The sequence below is a fragment of the Clavelina lepadiformis genome, chromosome 2, assembly GCF_947623445.1.
Source record: "Clavelina lepadiformis chromosome 2, kaClaLepa1.1, whole genome shotgun sequence".
NCBI classification, from domain to species: Eukaryota; Metazoa; Chordata; class Ascidiacea; order Aplousobranchia; family Clavelinidae; genus Clavelina; species Clavelina lepadiformis.
In genome coordinates this window covers 17,868,141-17,890,254 of record NC_135241.1, presented here as the reverse complement: position 1 = coordinate 17,890,254, position 22,114 = coordinate 17,868,141, and the positions used below count along the sequence as shown (strand labels likewise).

The 22,114-nt window shown below is 37.6% G+C and overlaps 3 protein-coding genes across 23 annotated transcripts in view; all 3 read left to right on the top strand.

Moving 5' to 3' along the window:
- The first annotated feature begins 533 nt into the window (after positions 1–533).
- LOC143445389 (arrestin domain-containing protein 2-like) lies at positions 534–4,666 on the top strand. Its single transcript, XM_076944462.1, has 8 exons — positions 534–669; positions 749–868; positions 996–1,085; positions 1,287–1,408; positions 1,614–1,765; positions 2,482–2,737; positions 2,838–2,958; positions 3,052–4,666. Exons 1-8 carry the CDS (start codon positions 552–554, stop codon positions 3,222–3,224), a joined length of 1,152 nt encoding a protein of 383 aa, XP_076800577.1. The 5' UTR covers positions 534–551; the 3' UTR covers positions 3,225–4,666.
- A 545-nt stretch (positions 4,667–5,211) lies between these two features.
- LOC143447520 (chondroitin sulfate synthase 1-like) lies at positions 5,212–11,926 on the top strand. 4 transcript variants are annotated; one of them, XM_076947700.1, is made up of 11 exons: positions 5,212–5,486; positions 5,682–5,833; positions 6,645–6,769; positions 7,242–7,323; positions 7,747–7,952; positions 8,057–8,312; positions 8,502–8,664; positions 8,828–9,062; positions 9,601–9,761; positions 9,865–11,034; positions 11,424–11,926. In XM_076947700.1, the coding sequence occupies exons 4-11, from the start codon at positions 7,280–7,282 to the stop codon at positions 11,670–11,672; spliced, it is 2,484 nt and encodes an 827-aa protein (XP_076803815.1). In that variant the 5' UTR covers positions 5,212–5,486; positions 5,682–5,833; positions 6,645–6,769; positions 7,242–7,279; the 3' UTR covers positions 11,673–11,926. The 4 variants fall into 4 exon arrangements, with proteins under 4 accessions (XP_076803815.1, XP_076803817.1, XP_076803816.1 ...); XM_076947702.1 differs by lacking the exons at positions 5,212–5,486; positions 5,682–5,833 and adding an exon at positions 5,851–6,139; XM_076947701.1 differs by lacking the exons at positions 5,212–5,486; positions 5,682–5,833 and having other exon boundaries at positions 6,572–6,769.
- Positions 11,927–12,063: 137 nt separating this feature from the next.
- Positions 12,064–22,114, top strand: part of LOC143447518 (sodium/calcium exchanger 3-like) — a 42,361-nt gene continuing 32,310 nt past the window's right edge. For 14 of the 18 annotated variants that reach the window (XR_013114105.1, XM_076947698.1, XM_076947695.1 and 11 more), the window contains exon 1: positions 12,064–22,114. This exon is cut by the window's right edge. The gene's annotated coding sequence lies outside the window, so the exon portion shown is untranslated. The other 4 variants (XM_076947682.1, XM_076947694.1, XM_076947692.1 and 1 more) reach the window with 4 other exon arrangements.

Below are 22,114 nucleotides of genomic sequence, written 5' to 3'. Positions count from 1 at the left end.
GTGGTAGAGCAGAACATAGTAATTACCAGTAACAAATATTGTACTAGTATGTGATGTTTATCACAACATGTTGCCCCAGAGAAATACTTACATATATTTTACAATGTGTTTAGTATTAGGGTAACCCATTTTGTAATGAGTTAAGATACATGTGCAATAATTGTTTTAAACATTAACTGTGGCGATTTTTTCAGCTTAATGTTTTCTGAAGTGTTTCGATTATTTTAAAGCAGAACGCTCTCAATGGTAGATCCTAGTTCATGTGATTTTATGAATTTCAGTAGCACTCACTGTATTTGGGCAAAGTCTTACATGAGTGTCTTTAGACTAAATTTGCTAACTAGAACTCATTCTACAAATAAGGTGTTGCTGGTTTGTTGTATTTCCTGTGTGCATCAATAATATGAGTTTATTGATAACTAAGCTCAGTGTATGCATTTTACTTTATTCTTCCATTTGCAGTATACGTGATAGGAATAGCAATTAAGCATCTTCTCCAGCAATGTTCAAATCATGAAACGCTTAGTCTAGCAAAACGTATATTGACAATTATGGGAAGAATATCCAACATTGTTATTCGATTTGTCAACAACACAAATACGTTCCAACCTGGTCAGTTGGTCACTGGGCATGTCGAGTTGCAACTTAACAAGCCAACTAAAATATTTTGTAAGTTGCTCGACTTTACACTTTTTTATCCCGCATGTGTTTGATTGGTTGATTCATTTTTATATAATTTGTTACACAGCTGTTTCCATTAAGTTGCATGGGGAGTGTAAGACTAAATGGTATACTGGCAGTGACAAAGAAAAAACATACAAGGAAAAGGAAGTATACAGCTCACAAGAGTTAATTCTGTGGGGTGGTGGTAAGTTTAAACGTTAACTCACATTTCTATGGCACCATGATTGTGCAACTTGTTACTTGGCTATGTTAAACAATCTTCGCCGTGTAATTTGGCAATAAACTAATGGCAATTTTTATATTCTCTGTAGTACGTAATCAATTCGTCAAGTTACCAAAGGGCAATGCCACCAAAGAATTCTTTTTTCAGTTGCCTGACAACTGCCCATCTTCATTTATAAGTAAGTTTACCTTATCTGTCTTATGCAGTGCTAAACCAAATTTGAAAGTATGTTGTCACTTGTCTTACCATGTTAGACATTAAAACTTACAAAAGAAATTTTCCAACCTATACCATAAACTCATTATGCAAATAAATTGTTAACATAAAGTACAGGTTCTCTACCACTTGAACAATGTAACAAATCGGTTGTTTGACACAGGTAAACACGGCAGTATTTTCTATCATGTGCAAGTAGCTTGTAAAGCATCTGGTTACTCGCATACGCTGGATGTACCAAAAGCATTTATGGTCTATGATGTGGTTGAACTCTCTCCCTCTGAGGTATTCATTATAAAGTTAAATGTTATAAGCAGAAAAACCAGTAAAATGTGTGTAAGTTATGAATTCAACTCTGAAGTTTTTTGAACATGTTTGAATTTGTTTAGTTGATAAAGTTGACAGACGATGTCGTTTTTTAACTTATTCTCAATATATAACAAGCATGTGTTTGTGGATATTCCATGTTTTATTTATATTGCTGTTTCAGTTATTTTATTACCCTGCTCAACTAAAAGCGCAGGCCCATGATGAATGCTGTTGCTGTAACAAAATTGATGCCAAGATTGACATCACCATAGATAAAAGTGCCTATTCTCCGGGTGATAAAGTGATTGTTAATGGATACATTGATAATGGGAGGTAAAAGAAAAAAAATTGTTTGTTCTTATCTTTTGGTAGTTTTTCTACACAGTGGTAACAATATCCTTATTTAGTTATTACAGATTATTATTGATAACACACTAACAGTACCGTAGTTTTTTTTAGAAAAACGACCTTTTTTACTACCTACTTCACTGGTATTCACTTGTTGTATTACTGAATATCAATAGATCTTTGGTAGGTCGACCATTAGGAACCTAGAAGATGGACAGTATAGCTTATTCTTTCAAAAACTGTTTCACAACTTTTTCAATTTTTAAACCATTTAAAAAGTGTAAGGAATTGTTGCTGCAGGTTCATTTGTAGTACGTGTCTGCCATGAGCTGATCTGTATTGAAACAATCACCAAAAGAAGGTCCTAGATGCTTGCAACATATCTGCAATTAATTAGTTATGATTTTTAACAATTGCAAGTTATAAAGTTTGAATTTTGATATAATGATGGGTCGCGTTAGGTGGGATTTATTTAGTTGTTTTGTGTCAACTTCATTGCGGTCGCAGTCTGGATACCAGAGTGGTCGCGCTTGCAAAACAGAATGTTATACAGTACATTGTATAAACAAGATGTTTCGTGCCGCGTTCAAGTGGTTGTGATTACGGAGTGGTTGTTAATGGAGCTTCTATCACAGTTTATTGTTAATAAAAAAGATACAGTGTATGGTATTAAAATATGAACCTTTAGACATTGTTTTCAGCAATCGCCAATTACCTTTCACAATCATCCTACGTCAGAATGTCACATGTTATGGACGACGGGCAGATTTTTCCTTAATGTCTTCAGGAAATTTAAAAAGTAAAGAAAAATTGAATGATGTTGCAATATGGGAAGGTGTACCAGTGGGTCCAAGAAGTAGGAAAAACTTTTCAAACCAGGAGACCATGACAATACCCACTCTTGTGGCATCCAACTTGAGATATTGCAAGTTCATTTCAGTTGCATATTTTATCACTGTAAGTATGCTTTGAGCTGTATAACTAAGTTTTTTTTAAGAAATTACAGCATGTATTCTATTTTGAAAACACGTTTTTGCATGATCCGTTTTTCTGGTAGATTAGAAGTACTATGCAGAGTGCCATGGGCAATACTGAGCTTGTTGCAAAACCTGTTGATATTGTCATTGGGCATCGTGGATTGCCAGATTATTCGACCCTTGATCAACTGGAGCCCTCAGGTTTGTAAAAGATAACTTTCTTATGAATTGGTAAAATCATCAGCCATCAACATTACCATGAAAAACAATTGATACAATTTTCGATTAATTTAGCTCCTCCGGGATTTGACTTGGCTGTGCCGGATTATGAAGAAGACGAACAATACCCATCCGATCCTCCACCAGATTTTGAAGCTGCCCTCGAATTGGATGATCAACATTCTCCTCCTCCTACCTATCAGGAAGCTATCCAAAAGGTTGATACAATTCCTTCCACTTCTTTATAAAGGAAGTGATTGTACTAACTCAAGGTCTGTTAAGTGGTGGTTTTTTTACTGTTAGCTCTCAAACAGTGCCCGATCAACTTTTAGCTTTGCAGTGATTATCCTGTTCCGTTGACAAACTTCTCAATATCGTGTGATATTTCCTTAGTTGGAGGTCGAGTTTCCACATTTGCATGTAGTTGCCAATACGTTGTTGCTTTTATTTTATCTTTTTACTTAGCAAGGATATTGCTGCAATAGTTGTTTTTCTAAACTCTGTATTGCAATTGGTCTCTTCATTGTTGACAAATTTTACCACTGTTAAACAGTATTATTAACTCTTGTCGCATTTATGTATTTTCGTGTTTGTAACCAATGGTAAAAACAGCTTAGTGTTACCAACTCTTACTAATTTTGAATATTCACATTTTCTGAAAGTAATATTGATTTTACATATTTTTAATTATAAAAAAGCGTTTTTAGTGTATTCCCACAAATCAAATATCAGGTATTCAAGACAAATTGCCATTGTTAGAGCAGTCAGTTACTCTTGTCGAAAGAATCGTGAACATTGAGCTTTTGTATTACACGTGTCCGAGTTTGCGACGCATATTTCTCTCATTGCCCTTTTCGTATTATGTTAAACTGAGCCTGGCTGTGACATGCATAGTTGCGTTGAATGTGTTTCGTGATATTGCTGTTGGTTTTATAGCAATCCCTTCCAAAGATCATTTACTTTGCATTCCATGTGTCTTGTTGTCTATCTCGTCACCAAATTAATAGTTCATCGAAAATCGTGCCAACTTACCCCTGATTTCCAATCACTTTTTGCTCGTTTGAAGAAATTTTTGCATTTAGATTGCATTTGCGCCTTTCACCAATTTGACATTTATAGCGGTGTTGATTTGTTTGTCTGTTTGAAAAAAAAATTTTTCTTTTTTGAATTGGTGATAATGATGGCGTGGAATGTTGTTTTTTCTCCAAACTTAACGGCCAGATTTCTTGAATTTGGTATGATGCGCGCTGAACATTAGGATTTCTTATGTATAGATTATCCTGAAACCTCACCTTTCGGTTATAAAGACGTGAAATCTATTTTAAGTTGATAGATTCATTGCCATTTCTATCTTTTGTCATCAATGGTTAGACGAAATATTTTTGTTCCGATATGTCTTGAAAACATTTTATCGATCTTACATACGGTCAAGTGATATTCTCCTTAAAAGCAAAATAGCGCAGTTTTACTGCTGTGAGCACCGTGTCAAATTGTTGTTGTGTGGTGCGCAAATGTATTAGCCAGACCGTAATGCACACATGTGATACTGCAGGCAATGCGTAGTTCATTCATCTGACATGTACGGATGTGTTAATCTTGTTGAAATATGTTTTTTCTTACAGACTGCCGTTTTCTATCAATGCATAAATGGTTACGTAAGTTTGTTGTGAAATAAACGTGTAAAAATGTACGTATTTATCGAGATTTTCACTAAGCGCTAAGAAAAAACATTTAAAGTCATGATATGGGCCATTTTTTGTCATTTGCCATGTACCGATCATTGCAGTTGTTGTCCTGGTTTCATACTGGTAAGTTTAATCCACATTAGGCTACACGTCGTCTGAACTGAAAATTTCTTCACTGAAAACAAAATGGCATACTGTTTCGACTTTTATCACCCGGCTCGTCGGATTTGATTGGCATTTGCCTACGATTTCTGCAATGCAATCTCTTATGCATTGAAATTATTTCGGTGTAAGATGTTGGCGTAATCACAATCCAGTAAATGTATTCCGGTTGGTAGAAAAAATAAATAATATTAAACGCCTGTTTTTCACAAGTAAGTAACATAATGACTATCTTAGCCGACATAATTAATGAAAATAAGACTTTTCTGGAAAGCCAACTTGACATGTTCAACAAATAGGCTTAGTTATCCGTACAGGAAATCCTGTCACCTCATTGGAGATACTTGCAAGAAATATGACGACATTTCTGTTGTGCATGTGTGTTTTAGCAGGCACTATCCCTGCTTAAATAACTATGACAAATTAGCAACCGTTAGCACACGAAAAATTGAAAGCTATTTACGGTAGTTAGTTTTCGATTTAGTTGAGAAAGCTAAATCATGTGGAATGTTTAATATGCAGTAGATGGTAGGGTGATAGGTCAATTCAACCAACAGACGATTTAACCCAGGACAATTCAACCAACGATCGATTAAACCCAGGACTATATTCAACCGGCAGACGTTGGTTGAGTCGACTTAGGTTTTACCCTACCTAAACAGGGTGAGCTACATTACTATTTTAACTATGTGTGGCCGACACTACACACAAATATTCAATCGTTCATTACTCGAAAACTATACGTAGTAAACTGGTCGGACTTTTATAGGTTAGTAGAAAAAACATCTGGCTTCCTATATACAACATAATTGTAAAACTAAAGAAAGTATATTCAGTGTAAATTAAGTATTTCTACAGGTGATACAGTTCTAGAAGATTTTCTTTGTCACGCCGCACTCCTGCTGCGCATAATTACCTGGAAAACCACCTAACCGCGAGAGGAGAAAACGACTTGGCACCGTTGATGGTAATCGAAAACGAGCGATGCCTATTGCCACAAAGATATAGTGGTGCATAGTTTGTTCTATACTTGTCGCTTAACAGTACTTATCGACCGACGATTTAAATGTTGCGGAAATGACAGTAGTTTTCACTTAGCAACTTATGAAACCTGTTCATCAAAAAATCATTATCAAGAAATTTGCTTTACACCTTCACTTCACCGGTAAAGACAAGCGTATAAGCTAAACAACAGCAGTGTCACTTGGTTTGATCAGAAGGAAAATTATAAGCACTAACTAACTGGTATATTTTAAGTTTAGTTCACTCAAACTAAGTTTTTGGCGTTATCGAATTGAACGTAGACCTACAAGTAGGTAAGGCTTTGTGGATAAGGTTTTGATTTTTTAAAACTTTAAAGTTACTTTTGTCAAGACGTTGGTCAGAAAACGTTAGTCAATTGACAATAATAATGTGTAAAAATGTAGATTGTGTACATCTGTACAACTGGTGGTGGAATTTCGCTACAGCACGAAACGAAATTCGTAATTACTAATTTGACTGAAAAAAAGTTATTTGGAAATAACTGTCAACCAAGCTGCTGTATTGTAGAGTAAAAATCAACTTTATAAGACCCTTACGAAAACCTGGAGACGTTAAAGTTAGCACAAGCCATACAAGAAAACTATTTGTTTGCTTTAATCAGAATTTGGTGTACATAATATCATGAAGCTATTCATAAAGTCAAATAGTTTTTTGTCAAGAGCAAATAACTCTCCTTTTTGTAACCTTTCAGGCGCGGTTTGCCGCCCTTGTTTACTAAACCAAGCAGAAATTAAGGTTAGACGCCCAGATATGCTTTACAAATTGTTTAATATTCAGGCGTAACCAAACTCAAGCATCTTGTATGAAACAAGAGCAGAAGTTATTAAACACCGTTTGGACAAGAAAAAGGAGGAAAAAATAAAGCAAAAGATTTTAGTCTTTAACTTAAAGTTGAGAATCCGGTAAGGACTCGTTTATTTTATCTTGCAAAATTTCGTGAATATGAAAGGATTACAGATACTTTACTACTTCTCTTAAGTATACTTGTTTAGAGTTAAGTTACTTAAACTGTTCTAATGAAGAGACAAAGTAAGTTTGACAAACTTTGTTCTGATATGGTATTTTGTTTATTTTCCTCTAAACATATAAATTTATTGCTATAGTATCAGATAATATGTGCATGTGGTTTGATACAGTTTGTCAAAACTCGTGTGAAAAAAAATCTAGCTTTTGCTCTTCAACTATAAATACCGGTCATTGTAAATTTCTGGTTAAACGCACATATATTCCGTTTGTTAATTTCCGCCTCAAACAACTATTTAATCGTAACAACAGTTCAGCATTATTATGAGTATGAGCGCATATATTTGACGTTCGGTGATAGTTAGTATAATCAAATGCGGAAAGCAATTTTCAGAATATGTTTCAATATAGTGGTGAAGCTTTTCGGAGTCAGCAGGTATCACAGGAGAATGCTCATGTCGCCTACTTTGGATTTGGAGAAAAGTCTTTACAGGTAAAGCACAGCGCTTGTTGCGATCAAAATATAACCTGTATGCATTGAAGAACATTCTTTGCGCCATGAACCTTTGGCGAAAAAATAAGTTAACCATATGAAAAATATAAAGTTTATAGTGAGGAGATTGTGGTGTGGTGTGTCACACACTGGTGCACTTAAATAAAACCGCGGAGTTCCGGTTAAATGACCCTACAACAGTTAAACTACCACAAATGTGGAAACGTTTCATTGAAACCACACCTTTTTGGAAATGTCAGGGCGATGTGCTTTTGTTTCTACGATAATTCATTCTTAAAACTGTAACGTACTGCGTACTTTAAATTAGGCCTGTTACTCGTTCATAAGTTTATGATTCAAACAACTTACGATAAAATAAGCGATTGGTAATACAGTACGAGATGAACCGTTATTTCCATTTAGATTTATCTTGGGCGGAGTGATCGGCTTCTTGCTGGGCGTGCATTTTCTTCCTGAGTATCACCTAGGAATAACCCACAACGTTCATTCCAATAAACCCTGCGCCACCATCGGCAATGACGGTGCAGCAATTACCACCGCATTTCGCAAAACAACCGAAAAAGTCAAACATGACCGATCACAACGCTCCACTGGAAATATATACATAGGTAAAGCAAAATTTGCTGTACGTTTTTTATAAAACACAGTTGCTTAAACTAATGTATATGATGTGAAATGCCTATAGATTTACTTGGCTATTAAACTTACCCAGGTATGATGTCTATGAGCAAAAGGTTAAACACTCGGGTAGCTTCAGCTATACATAGTTGGATGAAACATCGTCACGTGACCGTGGAGGTGTTTGCAGACACAAATGGCACCAAGGATGAACGCCGCAGATACGTCAGCTCTGATCTGGAAAACGACGTGCGTATAATACAACTTCCCGGAGTCAGCGACAATGTTTACCCTCCGCAAAAGAAAAGCTTTTCAATGTTGAAATTTATTCATGACGCTTATATCAATGAGTACGTCCGCTGAGCTTGCTGGTCATTTAAAGTAATAAAAAATGTAAAGTGAATAGCAAAGCAGCTGTCATTCTATGTAATGTAAATGCAAATTTCAAGGATTCTCAAGACACGTGTTTACAAATTGGTTTACTGCTTATGGTTATGATTTTTATGGTGCTATCGATATTAAAACGCCTTCTTTTATAGCTATGATTGGTTTGTAAGACTGGATGACGATGCTTATGTCAACACGGAGAAGCTTGAAAAGTTTCTGAACAGAATAAATTCATCGATTCCCATGTACATTGGCAACGCGGGTTTCGGTCGTGACACCGACGATTTCATAAGTCCAGGAGAGAATTACTGCATGGTAATGCTGTTATTGATACGATAATGACGCTTATTCACTGACTCTGCCAGCTAAACTTGTACGATAAGGTGCTACATGGTCTCAGATAATATAAAACCTTCAAACTACAGTAGTCTATCAATATTTTTCTACTCATTCTATGCTACGATTTGTTTGCTTGTAGGGTGGTCCAGGAATGATTTTTTCGAAAGCCCTTTTACGGAAACTGGGCCCAAAACTTGGAACCTGCTTAATGTCGCTCCTGACGGAGCACGAAGATATAGAGCTGGGAAGATGCGTACAGAAAACGACCGGGATTAAGTGCACAGATTCGTGGGAAACCCGTCGTCTTTTTTTCCAGAATTACCAGGATGGAACTTATGGTTCAAACATTCATCTCGTCACACCAAAGCAAATAGGTGCGTTTTCATTCCAGAAATGAAGAAATTATTTTTTCAGCGATTAGTGTCGGTAGCATATATAGGCAAAGAAAAGTTAGAAGTGTAAACCTACTTTTTATGTCTGCATTAGTTTAGGCTATTCCAAGGGTGGGGAAACATTTGTTACTCTACAACCGCAACTCAGTTCGCTGAGAATTGGTAAGGCCACAACAACCAAAAGCATACGTAAACAAAATATTACAAAGCTTATTCATTGATATAGTATTTAATGACTACAATAACGTTGTTTATCATGAGCTAATAATGCGATATTTTGTTCTTCAATTGTTGATTTTAGAATAAATTAATAGATCCTCTAGGTGATAATTGGTAAAAACTAGTAACGAAAACATATATATTTGAAGGAAAGCCAATGATTAAAAGGCCAAACAAACTTGTTGAAAAGGCCGCACTTTCCCCACTCCTGGGCTATTCAAGGTCGCTATGTCAACATTTTTAGGGAACCTCACGCGGTAGTTTCATAAACATAGCGTTAAAACGTTGTCATGCTTAACAGATGAGGGTTTGATATTTCACGCAAACAAAGAATCAACTTATCAATACAACTTCCACGCAGTGGTGCTAAAGCGCAAGATAGCCCAGCTTGTAGACAGGGTAACGCAACTCGAAAAGGATTTGCGCAAAAACTTTAAAAACGAGGAAGACACTCATGATCTGGTTTGATTTGAGCTCTATTCATTTAAAAAAAATTATTGCAAATTTTTTATTTTGCAATCGTTAATTTCAATTTTCTTAATTGTACTTTTCTTTTGTATTTCAGGGATCCAGTTCCTATTCTCAGTTTAGATGGAATTCGATTGTCCGATCAAACATTTATAAAATTGATGAACGTAACCTTAATAAGAGAATGCACCCAACGTTGAAAAATGTCCTGATAGATAATACCAACAAATTTGTAAGTCAGTATGACTACAAAAAAGACATAAAACACGCCAAACTGAAAGCTGTTTCCCTTGAGTTATCCTATCATGTTGTCAATCCAACTTTATCGATGGATGCAATTTCTCTTCTGGTTTGTAGTTTTGTGCCTTCCTCCGCTACCTACAGCGGACTTGTAAATTACAAAGATCGCACTAAGACAATCTCCATTTACCAGCGTCAGTATATCACTACGCGTTTGCATTTTATGGATGAGCCGTACGAGCTGGAAACGTTGGTCATTGAGAAACAAGCGCAAATGATAAACAAGGTTTCAAACTTAAAAAAATGGGATTATTTGCCGATTTCATCCACACCGAAGGTGGCAGTTTATTTCTTGATGGCTCTCAGCGGTAGACCAGAAAACTTTGTACGGTTTCTCAAAAATTTTGAGGAGACTTTCTTGAACAAGGGGGAAAACGTTCATTTAATCGTCACTTTCTTCCCGGAGGAACTCAAGTCAAGGGATGCAGAAACGAATGATGCTGTGATTGTGAATGCCGACTCAGTGCGTCGCCAAGAGATGCTATATGAAGAAGAAGCAGCGCAACATAACGCAATCAAAGACGACGTTCATTTTATCAAGCAAAACCTCCGTTCACTTCAAGATAGCTATCCGCATGCAAGACTTGAGATAGTTCTCACGAAGCCAGGAACAGAATTTTCAAGAGGAGTAGGTTTGCAGACAGCAAGCGAGCAAGTAACGGACGCAAACACGATCCTATTTTTTTGTGACGTTGATTTAGTTTTCGCGCCGGAATTGCTAATCCATATTCGTCGCAACAGCATCCAAGGGAAAACTGTGTATTATCCAGTATTCTTCAGCCAATACGACCCAGACGTTGTTTACGTAGAGCGCCCGAAACCTTCCACCCACTTTACATTTGAAGAGTTGTCGGGGTTCTGGAGGTATTTTAGTTTCGGAATGCTCTCTTTATACAAGAGTGATTTTAACAGGACTGGAGGGTTTGATTTGAGCATTCACGGATGGGGCTTGGAAGATCTTCATTTGGTAAGGCCCATGAACTCTTTAATTAGGCGATTTTCTTGTATTATGAAACAAATTTTGTGTTGCGCTTCACCAGGAAATTATTTTTTTATAAATGCATAATATCTCGAACGACTGATTTGTCATGGCGTTTCCAACAAACTATTAACAGCAATAGAACTGACTTAAAGAGACGTAGAATCCAGTAGTACCAGTTCAAGTACCCATTTAAATAACCCTGCATTGCACAGATTACGTGTAACTGTATGATGTCGCACACATTAAGCTTACTCTTTTCCAAGGCGTAGTAATGCGGTATGTTTATGTTCTAATAATGTGATTGTTTATGTTCTAATTTGATTGCACATATAGCCTACTGGATAGATAGTTTTAATCCAAAATTTGTTTTATAGGTAAAAGCAATTCAGAACGCAGGGCTAGAAACGTTTCAAAGTACGGAACCAGCTGAAGTTCACATTTACCATGACAAGTATTGTGATCCATCAACATCAGACAAGCAGTACAGTGACTGTCTAAATTCAAGGGCTACTCACTACGGTCCGAAAACATTGCTTTATTATTTATGGAAAGCCCCAGAAACAGCTGTAGATGCCGTTGATAATGTTGAAGAAAATCACGAAAGAAATGTGGTAATGGAATAAAGTTAATACCTCTCCGCGGAGCTTTCTTTTTTGATATAAATCATGAATTCAAATATAATTATAAGCTAAATAATTTATGTGCGCGTTGATATTATACGTCGTTTTAGCTGTGATTTTAGCAAATTTAAATAATTCAAATATTTCCTATCACCATAAATTTTTCACAATAATTATTCTGCAACGCATATTTGTATCTAGTTTAGGCCTATATTAAGCGTTAGATTTAAAAGTAGTATTTCCATGTTTAAAGCTTTAATTAGGTAACAGAATACTTAAGGGCTCACTACCCTACATAAAGACAATTTTGAGCCGGCAACACAGTGATTATTACGTGTTCGTACTCAATGCGTCATATTAAAAAAAGTAAGAAATTTTCCGGTCCAACGCGCATGTGACGTCGATGTGAACTAGTTTTGTTGTTGTTTTGGCGACAGCTGGTTCCAGGTTTAGGCTAAATTGTACATTTTTTGAGGGTTTGATTTTTCGGTTTTTAGGAGTATTTGTGCTAAATTTTTAAGTTCAAAACTTGCTGTAAAGTTTAGGTAGCTGTTATGGAAAACTGAGTACATGGATTTTGTCCAAATTAAGACTGTAGACAGTCATAACCTAGATGTCGTTGCAAGCCAAAATTCAGTGTAGGTTTATGATGTGAATTTGCGACAGTAGCGTCTTGATTTAATGTACTTTGCATTGAAAAGCCTATCTCGTTGAAATGGGTCATGACCCCTTAAGCCAAAAACTTATTATGAATGTAAAACTCAGTTTTTAGGCTTACTTAACTTGCTAGCTTGTCTTTGGGCTAGGCTATTAACTAAAATTTGATTGCACTCTTTCCAGAAATACTTTTGGCTGGCTTTTTTGTATTTAACGGCGTTTAGTTCTTTGTTTATTCATTTTATTTGCAAAACTGGTAGGACAGTTATTGTTTTCGTGCTATAATGAAGTGTACGTATTTTTCTGACAGAATGGATGCGTTTTAAGTTAATAAAAGCATAAAGCACTAATATTTTATTAAAATGTACGCAGACAAACGATGAAAAAGCTGATAGAAAATTTAACAAAGGAGTGAAAGGACATGGTTCGGCTGGCTTCTAACGAGTCTTGTCTCTCTGGATTAGCACAATGACCGATAACGGAATGGTAGCATCAACTTTGACGGCCAGGGGCTGGGCGATCATTGACTGACATATATGCTAGTAGTACATAAATCAATTTTACCGCTTGCATGTGATTTGCAAGTAAGTCATTTCCGGCTTTGTGTCGATCCATATCGCCTCATTTTAGAGCCAGCCGACGTGAACATTTCAAGTTAGTGATGCAACCATCATCAATACTGTTTTGGCCATGATGTTTTAAAAATTGCCTTTACAGGCTCTGAGCATTAGGTACTAAAATAGTTGCTATGGTTATTTTTGTAAGTTTCTACTACTGTTCCGCCTAAATCATGCTATTTCAATGGCCCTTTATTTCAGAATTTCCGTCTTCGACGAGCGACTGCATCCATTTTGTTGCTGGGAAGCCTGACTGTAAACGAAAGCCCTATGCATCGCAAGCCATTGGTACTGCTGATGGCGCTACCAAAACCATTGTTTCGACATAAAGCTGCAAGCTGCAATCGACCAGGTATTGTGTTTTCAAAATGGCTGCCTGTCGGCAGCGTTTTCGAAAATGTATCGTTTACACTTTTGCATTTTTTGGTGGTTTTACCTCAACATATTACACCCAAAATTCATTGATTGAAGTATTTGGCAACGGTCTGTTTGCAAAGCAATTATGATTTGTCATTTAGTACAAGACGTATTTTGTTGTTGTTCCATAACAGTGGTCGCGGTTTACCACGGCGAACGAAAGAAAACCGTCGACATTCATTCGCTGTGATCATCTTGCAGGCCGGCTAAAACAGCTTCTGTTGCGTTGTTTAGCAGACTTGTCACAGTTTGAAGATCCTTTTCAAGTGATTTTCGATGCAGGCTTCGTACTGAGCAAACAACCTCGAATGAAAATGGATGGCAAACTTTTTTCGCGAACGTGCTTTCATCGCGCTGCTAGTGTCTTCTTTTGTAAAGAACTTACCTATGCAAAGCTTTCGAAAACGCCGACCAAGGAATTGAAAGGTATGGACACAGCTTGTCTCACGTGTTACTGGTTGTTCTTGAGTTGATTGCATTTGCTTGGAAAATTCGTTAAAAACCTTTAAATCGTTGTCAGAACGTTAACGACCAAGCCATCCCTTGCATATCTTTGGCAAGCTTCTCCCCTAGGGCATAGGTCGCGCTCCATGTTGATTTACAAAACGGAAATAAATACGATCGCAGTTTTTATGTTATCAGTAGGTGTGTCTTGTCTATATTACTGCTAGACGTCGTCTTCCTACGACTTTCCTGCGAGCGCTCCTAAGATAATCTGGCAACACATAAAATCGCCTTTTTGCCAGATCCTGCTAGCGTATTGTTGAATTATAATCTTGTTCCAGGCTTCCTGCGTTTCGCCATGTCGTACACAGCGCATAGATTTTCAATGGGACTAAATTACTTGTGGCTGGTTCAGAATTTTAACCTTAATTGATGTCTTTTGACCAATTAAGGATGTCTGTGCTCTAATCGCCATCTAGCGGATAGTGTAAATTTGATCTATTTGATAAACATTCAAGCTCTTTTCGATAGAGATGGCCAATCTTTCGCGCACGTTGGACTTTCAGTTGGTATGTTCTAATGCAAGCGTCTTTAACCTTAGACAGTCGGATTAAAAAATTCCCTATAAGGGCTCACTACCCTACATAAAGACAATTTTGAGCCGGCAACACAGTGATTATTACGTGTTCGTACTCAATGCGTCATATTAAAAAAAGTAAGAAATTTTCCGGTCCAACGCGCATGTGACGTCGATGTGAACTAGTTTTGTTGTTGTTTTGGCGACAGCTGGTTCCAGGTTTAGGCTAAATTGTACATTTTTTGAGGGTTTGATTTTTCGGTTTTTAGGAGTATTTGTGCTAAATTTTTAAGTTCAAAACTTGCTGTAAAGTTTAGGTAGCTGTTATGGAAAACTGAGTACATGGATTTTGTCCAAATTAAGACTGTAGACAGTCATAACCTAGATGTCGTTGCAAGCCAAAATTCAGTGTAGGTTTATGATGTGAATTTGCGACAGTAGCGTCTTGATTTAATGTACTTTGCATTGAAAAGCCTATCTCGTTGAAATGGGTCATGACCCCTTAAGCCAAAAACTTATTATGAATGTAAAACTCAGTTTTTAGGCTTACTTAACTTGCTAGCTTGTCTTTGGGCTAGGCTATTAACTAAAATTTGATTGCACTCTTTCCAGAAATACTTTTGGCTGGCTTTTTTGTATTTAACGGCGTTTAGTTCTTTGTTTATTCATTTTATTTGCAAAACTGGTAGGACAGTTATTGTTTTCGTGCTATAATGAAGTGTACGTATTTTTCTGACAGAATGGATGCGTTTTAAGTTAATAAAAGCATAAAGCACTAATATTTTATTAAAATGTACGCAGACAAACGATGAAAAAGCTGATAGAAAATTTAACAAAGGAGTGAAAGGACATGGTTCGGCTGGCTTCTAACGAGTCTTGTCTCTCTGGATTAGCACAATGACCGATAACGGAATGGTAGCATCAACTTTGACGGCCAGGGGCTGGGCGATCATTGACTGACATATATGCTAGTAGTACATAAATCAATTTTACCGCTTGCATGTGATTTGCAAGTAAGTCATTTCCGGCTTTGTGTCGATCCATATCGCCTCATTTTAGAGCCAGCCGACGTGAACATTTCAAGTTAGTGATGCAACCATCATCAATACTGTTTTGGCCATGATGTTTTAAAAATTGCCTTTACAGGCTCTGAGCATTAGGTACTAAAATAGTTGCTATGGTTATTTTTGTAAGTTTCTACTACTGTTCCGCCTAAATCATGCTATTTCAATGGCCCTTTATTTCAGAATTTCCGTCTTCGACGAGCGACTGCATCCATTTTGTTGCTGGGAAGCCTGACTGTAAACGAAAGCCCTATGCATCGCAAGCCATTGGTACTGCTGATGGCGCTACCAAAACCATTGTTTCGACATAAAGCTGCAAGCTGCAATCGACCAGGTATTGTGTTTTCAAAATGGCTGCCTGTCGGCAGCGTTTTCGAAAATGTATCGTTTACACTTTTGCATTTTTTGGTGGTTTTACCTCAACATATTACACCCAAAATTCATTGATTGAAGTATTTGGCAACGGTCTGTTTGCAAAGCAATTATGATTTGTCATTTAGTACAAGACGTATTTTGTTGTTGTTCCATAACAGTGGTCGCGGTTTACCACGGCGAACGAAAGAAAACCGTCGACATTCATTCGCTGTGATCATCTTGCAGGCCGGCTAAAACAGCTTCTGTTGCGTTGTTTAGCAGACTTGTCACAGTTTGAAGATCCTTTTCAAGTGATTTTCGATGCAGGCTTCGTACTGAGCAAACAACCTCGAATGAAAATGGATGGCAAACTTTTTTCGCGAACGTGCTTTCATCGCGCTGCTAGTGTCTTCTTTTGTAAAGAACTTACCTATGCAAAGCTTTCGAAAACGCCGACCAAGGAATTGAAAGGTATGGACACAGCTTGTCTCACGTGTTACTGGTTGTTCTTGAGTTGATTGCATTTGCTTGGAAAATTCGTTAAAAACCTTTAAATCGTTGTCAGAACGTTAACGACCAAGCCATCCCTTGCATATCTTTGGCAAGCTTCTCCCCTAGGGCATAGGTCGCGCTCCATGTTGATTTACAAAACGGAAATAAATACGATCGCAGTTTTTATGTTATCAGTAGGTGTGTCTTGTCTATATTACTGCTAGACGTCGTCTTCCTACGACTTTCCTGCGAGCGCTCCTAAGATAATCTGGCAACACATAAAATCGCCTTTTTGCCAGATCCTGCTAGCGTATTGTTGAATTATAATCTTGTTCCAGGCTTCCTGCGTTTCGCCATGTCGTACACAGCGCATAGATTTTCAATGGGACTAAATTACTTGTGGCTGGTTCAGAATTTTAACCTTAATTGATGTCTTTTGACCAATTAAGGATGTCTGTGCTCTAATCGCCATCTAGCGGATAGTGTAAATTTGATCTATTTGATAAACATTCAAGCTCTTTTCGATAGAGATGGCCAATCTTTCGCGCACGTTGGACTTTCAGTTGGTATGTTCTAATGCAAGCGTCTTTAACCTTAGACAGTCGGATTAAAAAATTCCCTATAAGGGCTCACTACCCTACATAAAGACAATTTTGAGCCGGCAACACAGTGATTATTACGTGTTCGTACTCAATGCGTCATATTAAAAAAAGTAAGAAATTTTCCGGTCCAACGCGCATGTGACGTCGATGTGAACTAGTTTTGTTGTTGTTTTGGCGACAGCTGGTTCCAGGTTTAGGCTAAATTGTACATTTTTTGAGGGTTTGATTTTTCGGTTTTTAGGAGTATTTGTGCTAAATTTTTAAGTTCAAAACTTGCTGTAAAGTTTAGGTAGCTGTTATGGAAAACTGAGTACATGGATTTTGTCCAAATTAAGACTGTAGACAGTCATAACCTAGATGTCGTTGCAAGCCAAAATTCAGTGTAGGTTTATGATGTGAATTTGCGACAGTAGCGTCTTGATTTAATGTACTTTGCATTGAAAAGCCTATCTCGTTGAAATGGGTCATGACCCCTTAAGCCAAAAACTTATTATGAATGTAAAACTCAGTTTTTAGGCTTACTTAACTTGCTAGCTTGTCTTTGGGCTAGGCTATTAACTAAAATTTGATTGCACTCTTTCCAGAAATACTTTTGGCTGGCTTTTTTGTATTTAACGGCGTTTAGTTCTTTGTTTATTCATTTTATTTGCAAAACTGGTAGGACAGTTATTGTTTTCGTGCTATAATGAAGTGTACGTATTTTTCTGACAGAATGGATGCGTTTTAAGTTAATAAAAGCATAAAGCACTAATATTTTATTAAAATGTACGCAGACAAACGATGAAAAAGCTGATAGAAAATTTAACAAAGGAGTGAAAGGACATGGTTCGGCTGGCTTCTAACGAGTCTTGTCTCTCTGGATTAGCACAATGACCGATAACGGAATGGTAGCATCAACTTTGACGGCCAGGGGCTGGGCGATCATTGACTGACATATATGCTAGTAGTACATAAATCAATTTTACCGCTTGCATGTGATTTGCAAGTAAGTCATTTCCGGCTTTGTGTCGATCCATATCGCCTCATTTTAGAGCCAGCCGACGTGAACATTTCAAGTTAGTGATGCAACCATCATCAATACTGTTTTGGCCATGATGTTTTAAAAATTGCCTTTACAGGCTCTGAGCATTAGGTACTAAAATAGTTGCTATGGTTATTTTTGTAAGTTTCTACTACTGTTCCGCCTAAATCATGCTATTTCAATGGCCCTTTATTTCAGAATTTCCGTCTTCGACGAGCGACTGCATCCATTTTGTTGCTGGGAAGCCTGACTGTAAACGAAAGCCCTATGCATCGCAAGCCATTGGTACTGCTGATGGCGCTACCAAAACCATTGTTTCGACATAAAGCTGCAAGCTGCAATCGACCAGGTATTGTGTTTTCAAAATGGCTGCCTGTCGGCAGCGTTTTCGAAAATGTATCGTTTACACTTTTGCATTTTTTGGTGGTTTTACCTCAACATATTACACCCAAAATTCATTGATTGAAGTATTTGGCAACGGTCTGTTTGCAAAGCAATTATGATTTGTCATTTAGTACAAGACGTATTTTGTTGTTGTTCCATAACAGTGGTCGCGGTTTACCACGGCGAACGAAAGAAAACCGTCGACATTCATTCGCTGTGATCATCTTGCAGGCCGGCTAAAACAGCTTCTGTTGCGTTGTTTAGCAGACTTGTCACAGTTTGAAGATCCTTTTCAAGTGATTTTCGATGCAGGCTTCGTACTGAGCAAACAACCTCGAATGAAAATGGATGGCAAACTTTTTTCGCGAACGTGCTTTCATCGCGCTGCTAGTGTCTTCTTTTGTAAAGAACTTACCTATGCAAAGCTTTCGAAAACGCCGACCAAGGAATTGAAAGGTATGGACACAGCTTGTCTCACGTGTTACTGGTTGTTCTTGAGTTGATTGCATTTGCTTGGAAAATTCGTTAAAAACCTTTAAATCGTTGTCAGAACGTTAACGACCAAGCCATCCCTTGCATATCTTTGGCAAGCTTCTCCCCTAGGGCATAGGTCGCGCTCCATGTTGATTTACAAAACGGAAATAAATACGATCGCAGTTTTTATGTTATCAGTAGGTGTGTCTTGTCTATATTACTGCTAGACGTCGTCTTCCTACGACTTTCCTGCGAGCGCTCCTAAGATAATCTGGCAACACATAAAATCGCCTTTTTGCCAGATCCTGCTAGCGTATTGTTGAATTATAATCTTGTTCCAGGCTTCCTGCGTTTCGCCATGTCGTACACAGCGCATAGATTTTCAATGGGACTAAATTACTTGTGGCTGGTTCAGAATTTTAACCTTAATTGATGTCTTTTGACCAATTAAGGATGTCTGTGCTCTAATCGCCATCTAGCGGATAGTGTAAATTTGATCTATTTGATAAACATTCAAGCTCTTTTCGATAGAGATGGCCAATCTTTCGCGCACGTTGGACTTTCAGTTGGTATGTTCTAATGCAAGCGTCTTTAACCTTAGACAGTCGGATTAAAAAATTCCCTATAAGGGCTCACTACCCTACATAAAGACAATTTTGAGCCGGCAACACAGTGATTATTACGTGTTCGTACTCAATGCGTCATATTAAAAAAAGTAAGAAATTTTCCGGTCCAACGCGCATGTGACGTCGATGTGAACTAGTTTTGTTGTTGTTTTGGCGACAGCTGGTTCCAGGTTTAGGCTAAATTGTACATTTTTTGAGGGTTTGATTTTTCGGTTTTTAGGAGTATTTGTGCTAAATTTTTAAGTTCAAAACTTGCTGTAAAGTTTAGGTAGCTGTTATGGAAAACTGAGTACATGGATTTTGTCCAAATTAAGACTGTAGACAGTCATAACCTAGATGTCGTTGCAAGCCAAAATTCAGTGTAGGTTTATGATGTGAATTTGCGACAGTAGCGTCTTGATTTAATGTACTTTGCATTGAAAAGCCTATCTCGTTGAAATGGGTCATGACCCCTTAAGCCAAAAACTTATTATGAATGTAAAACTCAGTTTTTAGGCTTACTTAACTTGCTAGCTTGTCTTTGGGCTAGGCTATTAACTAAAATTTGATTGCACTCTTTCCAGAAATACTTTTGGCTGGCTTTTTTGTATTTAACGGCGTTTAGTTCTTTGTTTATTCATTTTATTTGCAAAACTGGTAGGACAGTTATTGTTTTCGTGCTATAATGAAGTGTACGTATTTTTCTGACAGAATGGATGCGTTTTAAGTTAATAAAAGCATAAAGCACTAATATTTTATTAAAATGTACGCAGACAAACGATGAAAAAGCTGATAGAAAATTTAACAAAGGAGTGAAAGGACATGGTTCGGCTGGCTTCTAACGAGTCTTGTCTCTCTGGATTAGCACAATGACCGATAACGGAATGGTAGCATCAACTTTGACGGCCAGGGGCTGGGCGATCATTGACTGACATATATGCTAGTAGTACATAAATCAATTTTACCGCTTGCATGTGATTTGCAAGTAAGTCATTTCCGGCTTTGTGTCGATCCATATCGCCTCATTTTAGAGCCAGCCGACGTGAACATTTCAAGTTAGTGATGCAACCATCATCAATACTGTTTTGGCCATGATGTTTTAAAAATTGCCTTTACAGGCTCTGAGCATTAGGTACTAAAATAGTTGCTATGGTTATTTTTGTAAGTTTCTACTACTGTTCCGCCTAAATCATGCTATTTCAATGGCCCTTTATTTCAGAATTTCCGTCTTCGACGAGCGACTGCATCCATTTTGTTGCTGGGAAGCCTGACTGTAAACGAAAGCCCTATGCATCGCAAGCCATTGGTACTGCTGATGGCGCTACCAAAACCATTGTTTCGACATAAAGCTGCAAGCTGCAATCGACCAGGTATTGTGTTTTCAAAATGGCTGCCTGTCGGCAGCGTTTTCGAAAATGTATCGTTTACACTTTTGCATTTTTTGGTGGTTTTACCTCAACATATTACACCCAAAATTCATTGATTGAAGTATTTGGCAACGGTCTGTTTGCAAAGCAATTATGATTTGTCATTTAGTACAAGACGTATTTTGTTGTTGTTCCATAACAGTGGTCGCGGTTTACCACGGCGAACGAAAGAAAACCGTCGACATTCATTCGCTGTGATCATCTTGCAGGCCGGCTAAAACAGCTTCTGTTGCGTTGTTTAGCAGACTTGTCACAGTTTGAAGATCCTTTTCAAGTGATTTTCGATGCAGGCTTCGTACTGAGCAAACAACCTCGAATGAAAATGGATGGCAAACTTTTTTCGCGAACGTGCTTTCATCGCGCTGCTAGTGTCTTCTTTTGTAAAGAACTTACCTATGCAAAGCTTTCGAAAACGCCGACCAAGGAATTGAAAGGTATGGACACAGCTTGTCTCACGTGTTACTGGTTGTTCTTGAGTTGATTGCATTTGCTTGGAAAATTCGTTAAAAACCTTTAAATCGTTGTCAGAACGTTAACGACCAAGCCATCCCTTGCATATCTTTGGCAAGCTTCTCCCCTAGGGCATAGGTCGCGCTCCATGTTGATTTACAAAACGGAAATAAATACGATCGCAGTTTTTATGTTATCAGTAGGTGTGTCTTGTCTATATTACTGCTAGACGTCGTCTTCCTACGACTTTCCTGCGAGCGCTCCTAAGATAATCTGGCAACACATAAAATCGCCTTTTTGCCAGATCCTGCTAGCGTATTGTTGAATTATAATCTTGTTCCAGGCTTCCTGCGTTTCGCCATGTCGTACACAGCGCATAGATTTTCAATGGGACTAAATTACTTGTGGCTGGTTCAGAATTTTAACCTTAATTGATGTCTTTTGACCAATTAAGGATGTCTGTGCTCTAATCGCCATCTAGCGGATAGTGTAAATTTGATCTATTTGATAAACATTCAAGCTCTTTTCGATAGAGATGGCCAATCTTTCGCGCACGTTGGACTTTCAGTTGGTATGTTCTAATGCAAGCGTCTTTAACCTTAGACAGTCGGATTAAAAAATTCCCTATAAGGGCTCACTACCCTACATAAAGACAATTTTGAGCCGGCAACACAGTGATTATTACGTGTTCGTACTCAATGCGTCATATTAAAAAAAGTAAGAAATTTTCCGGTCCAACGCGCATGTGACGTCGATGTGAACTAGTTTTGTTGTTGTTTTGGCGACAGCTGGTTCCAGGTTTAGGCTAAATTGTACATTTTTTGAGGGTTTGATTTTTCGGTTTTTAGGAGTATTTGTGC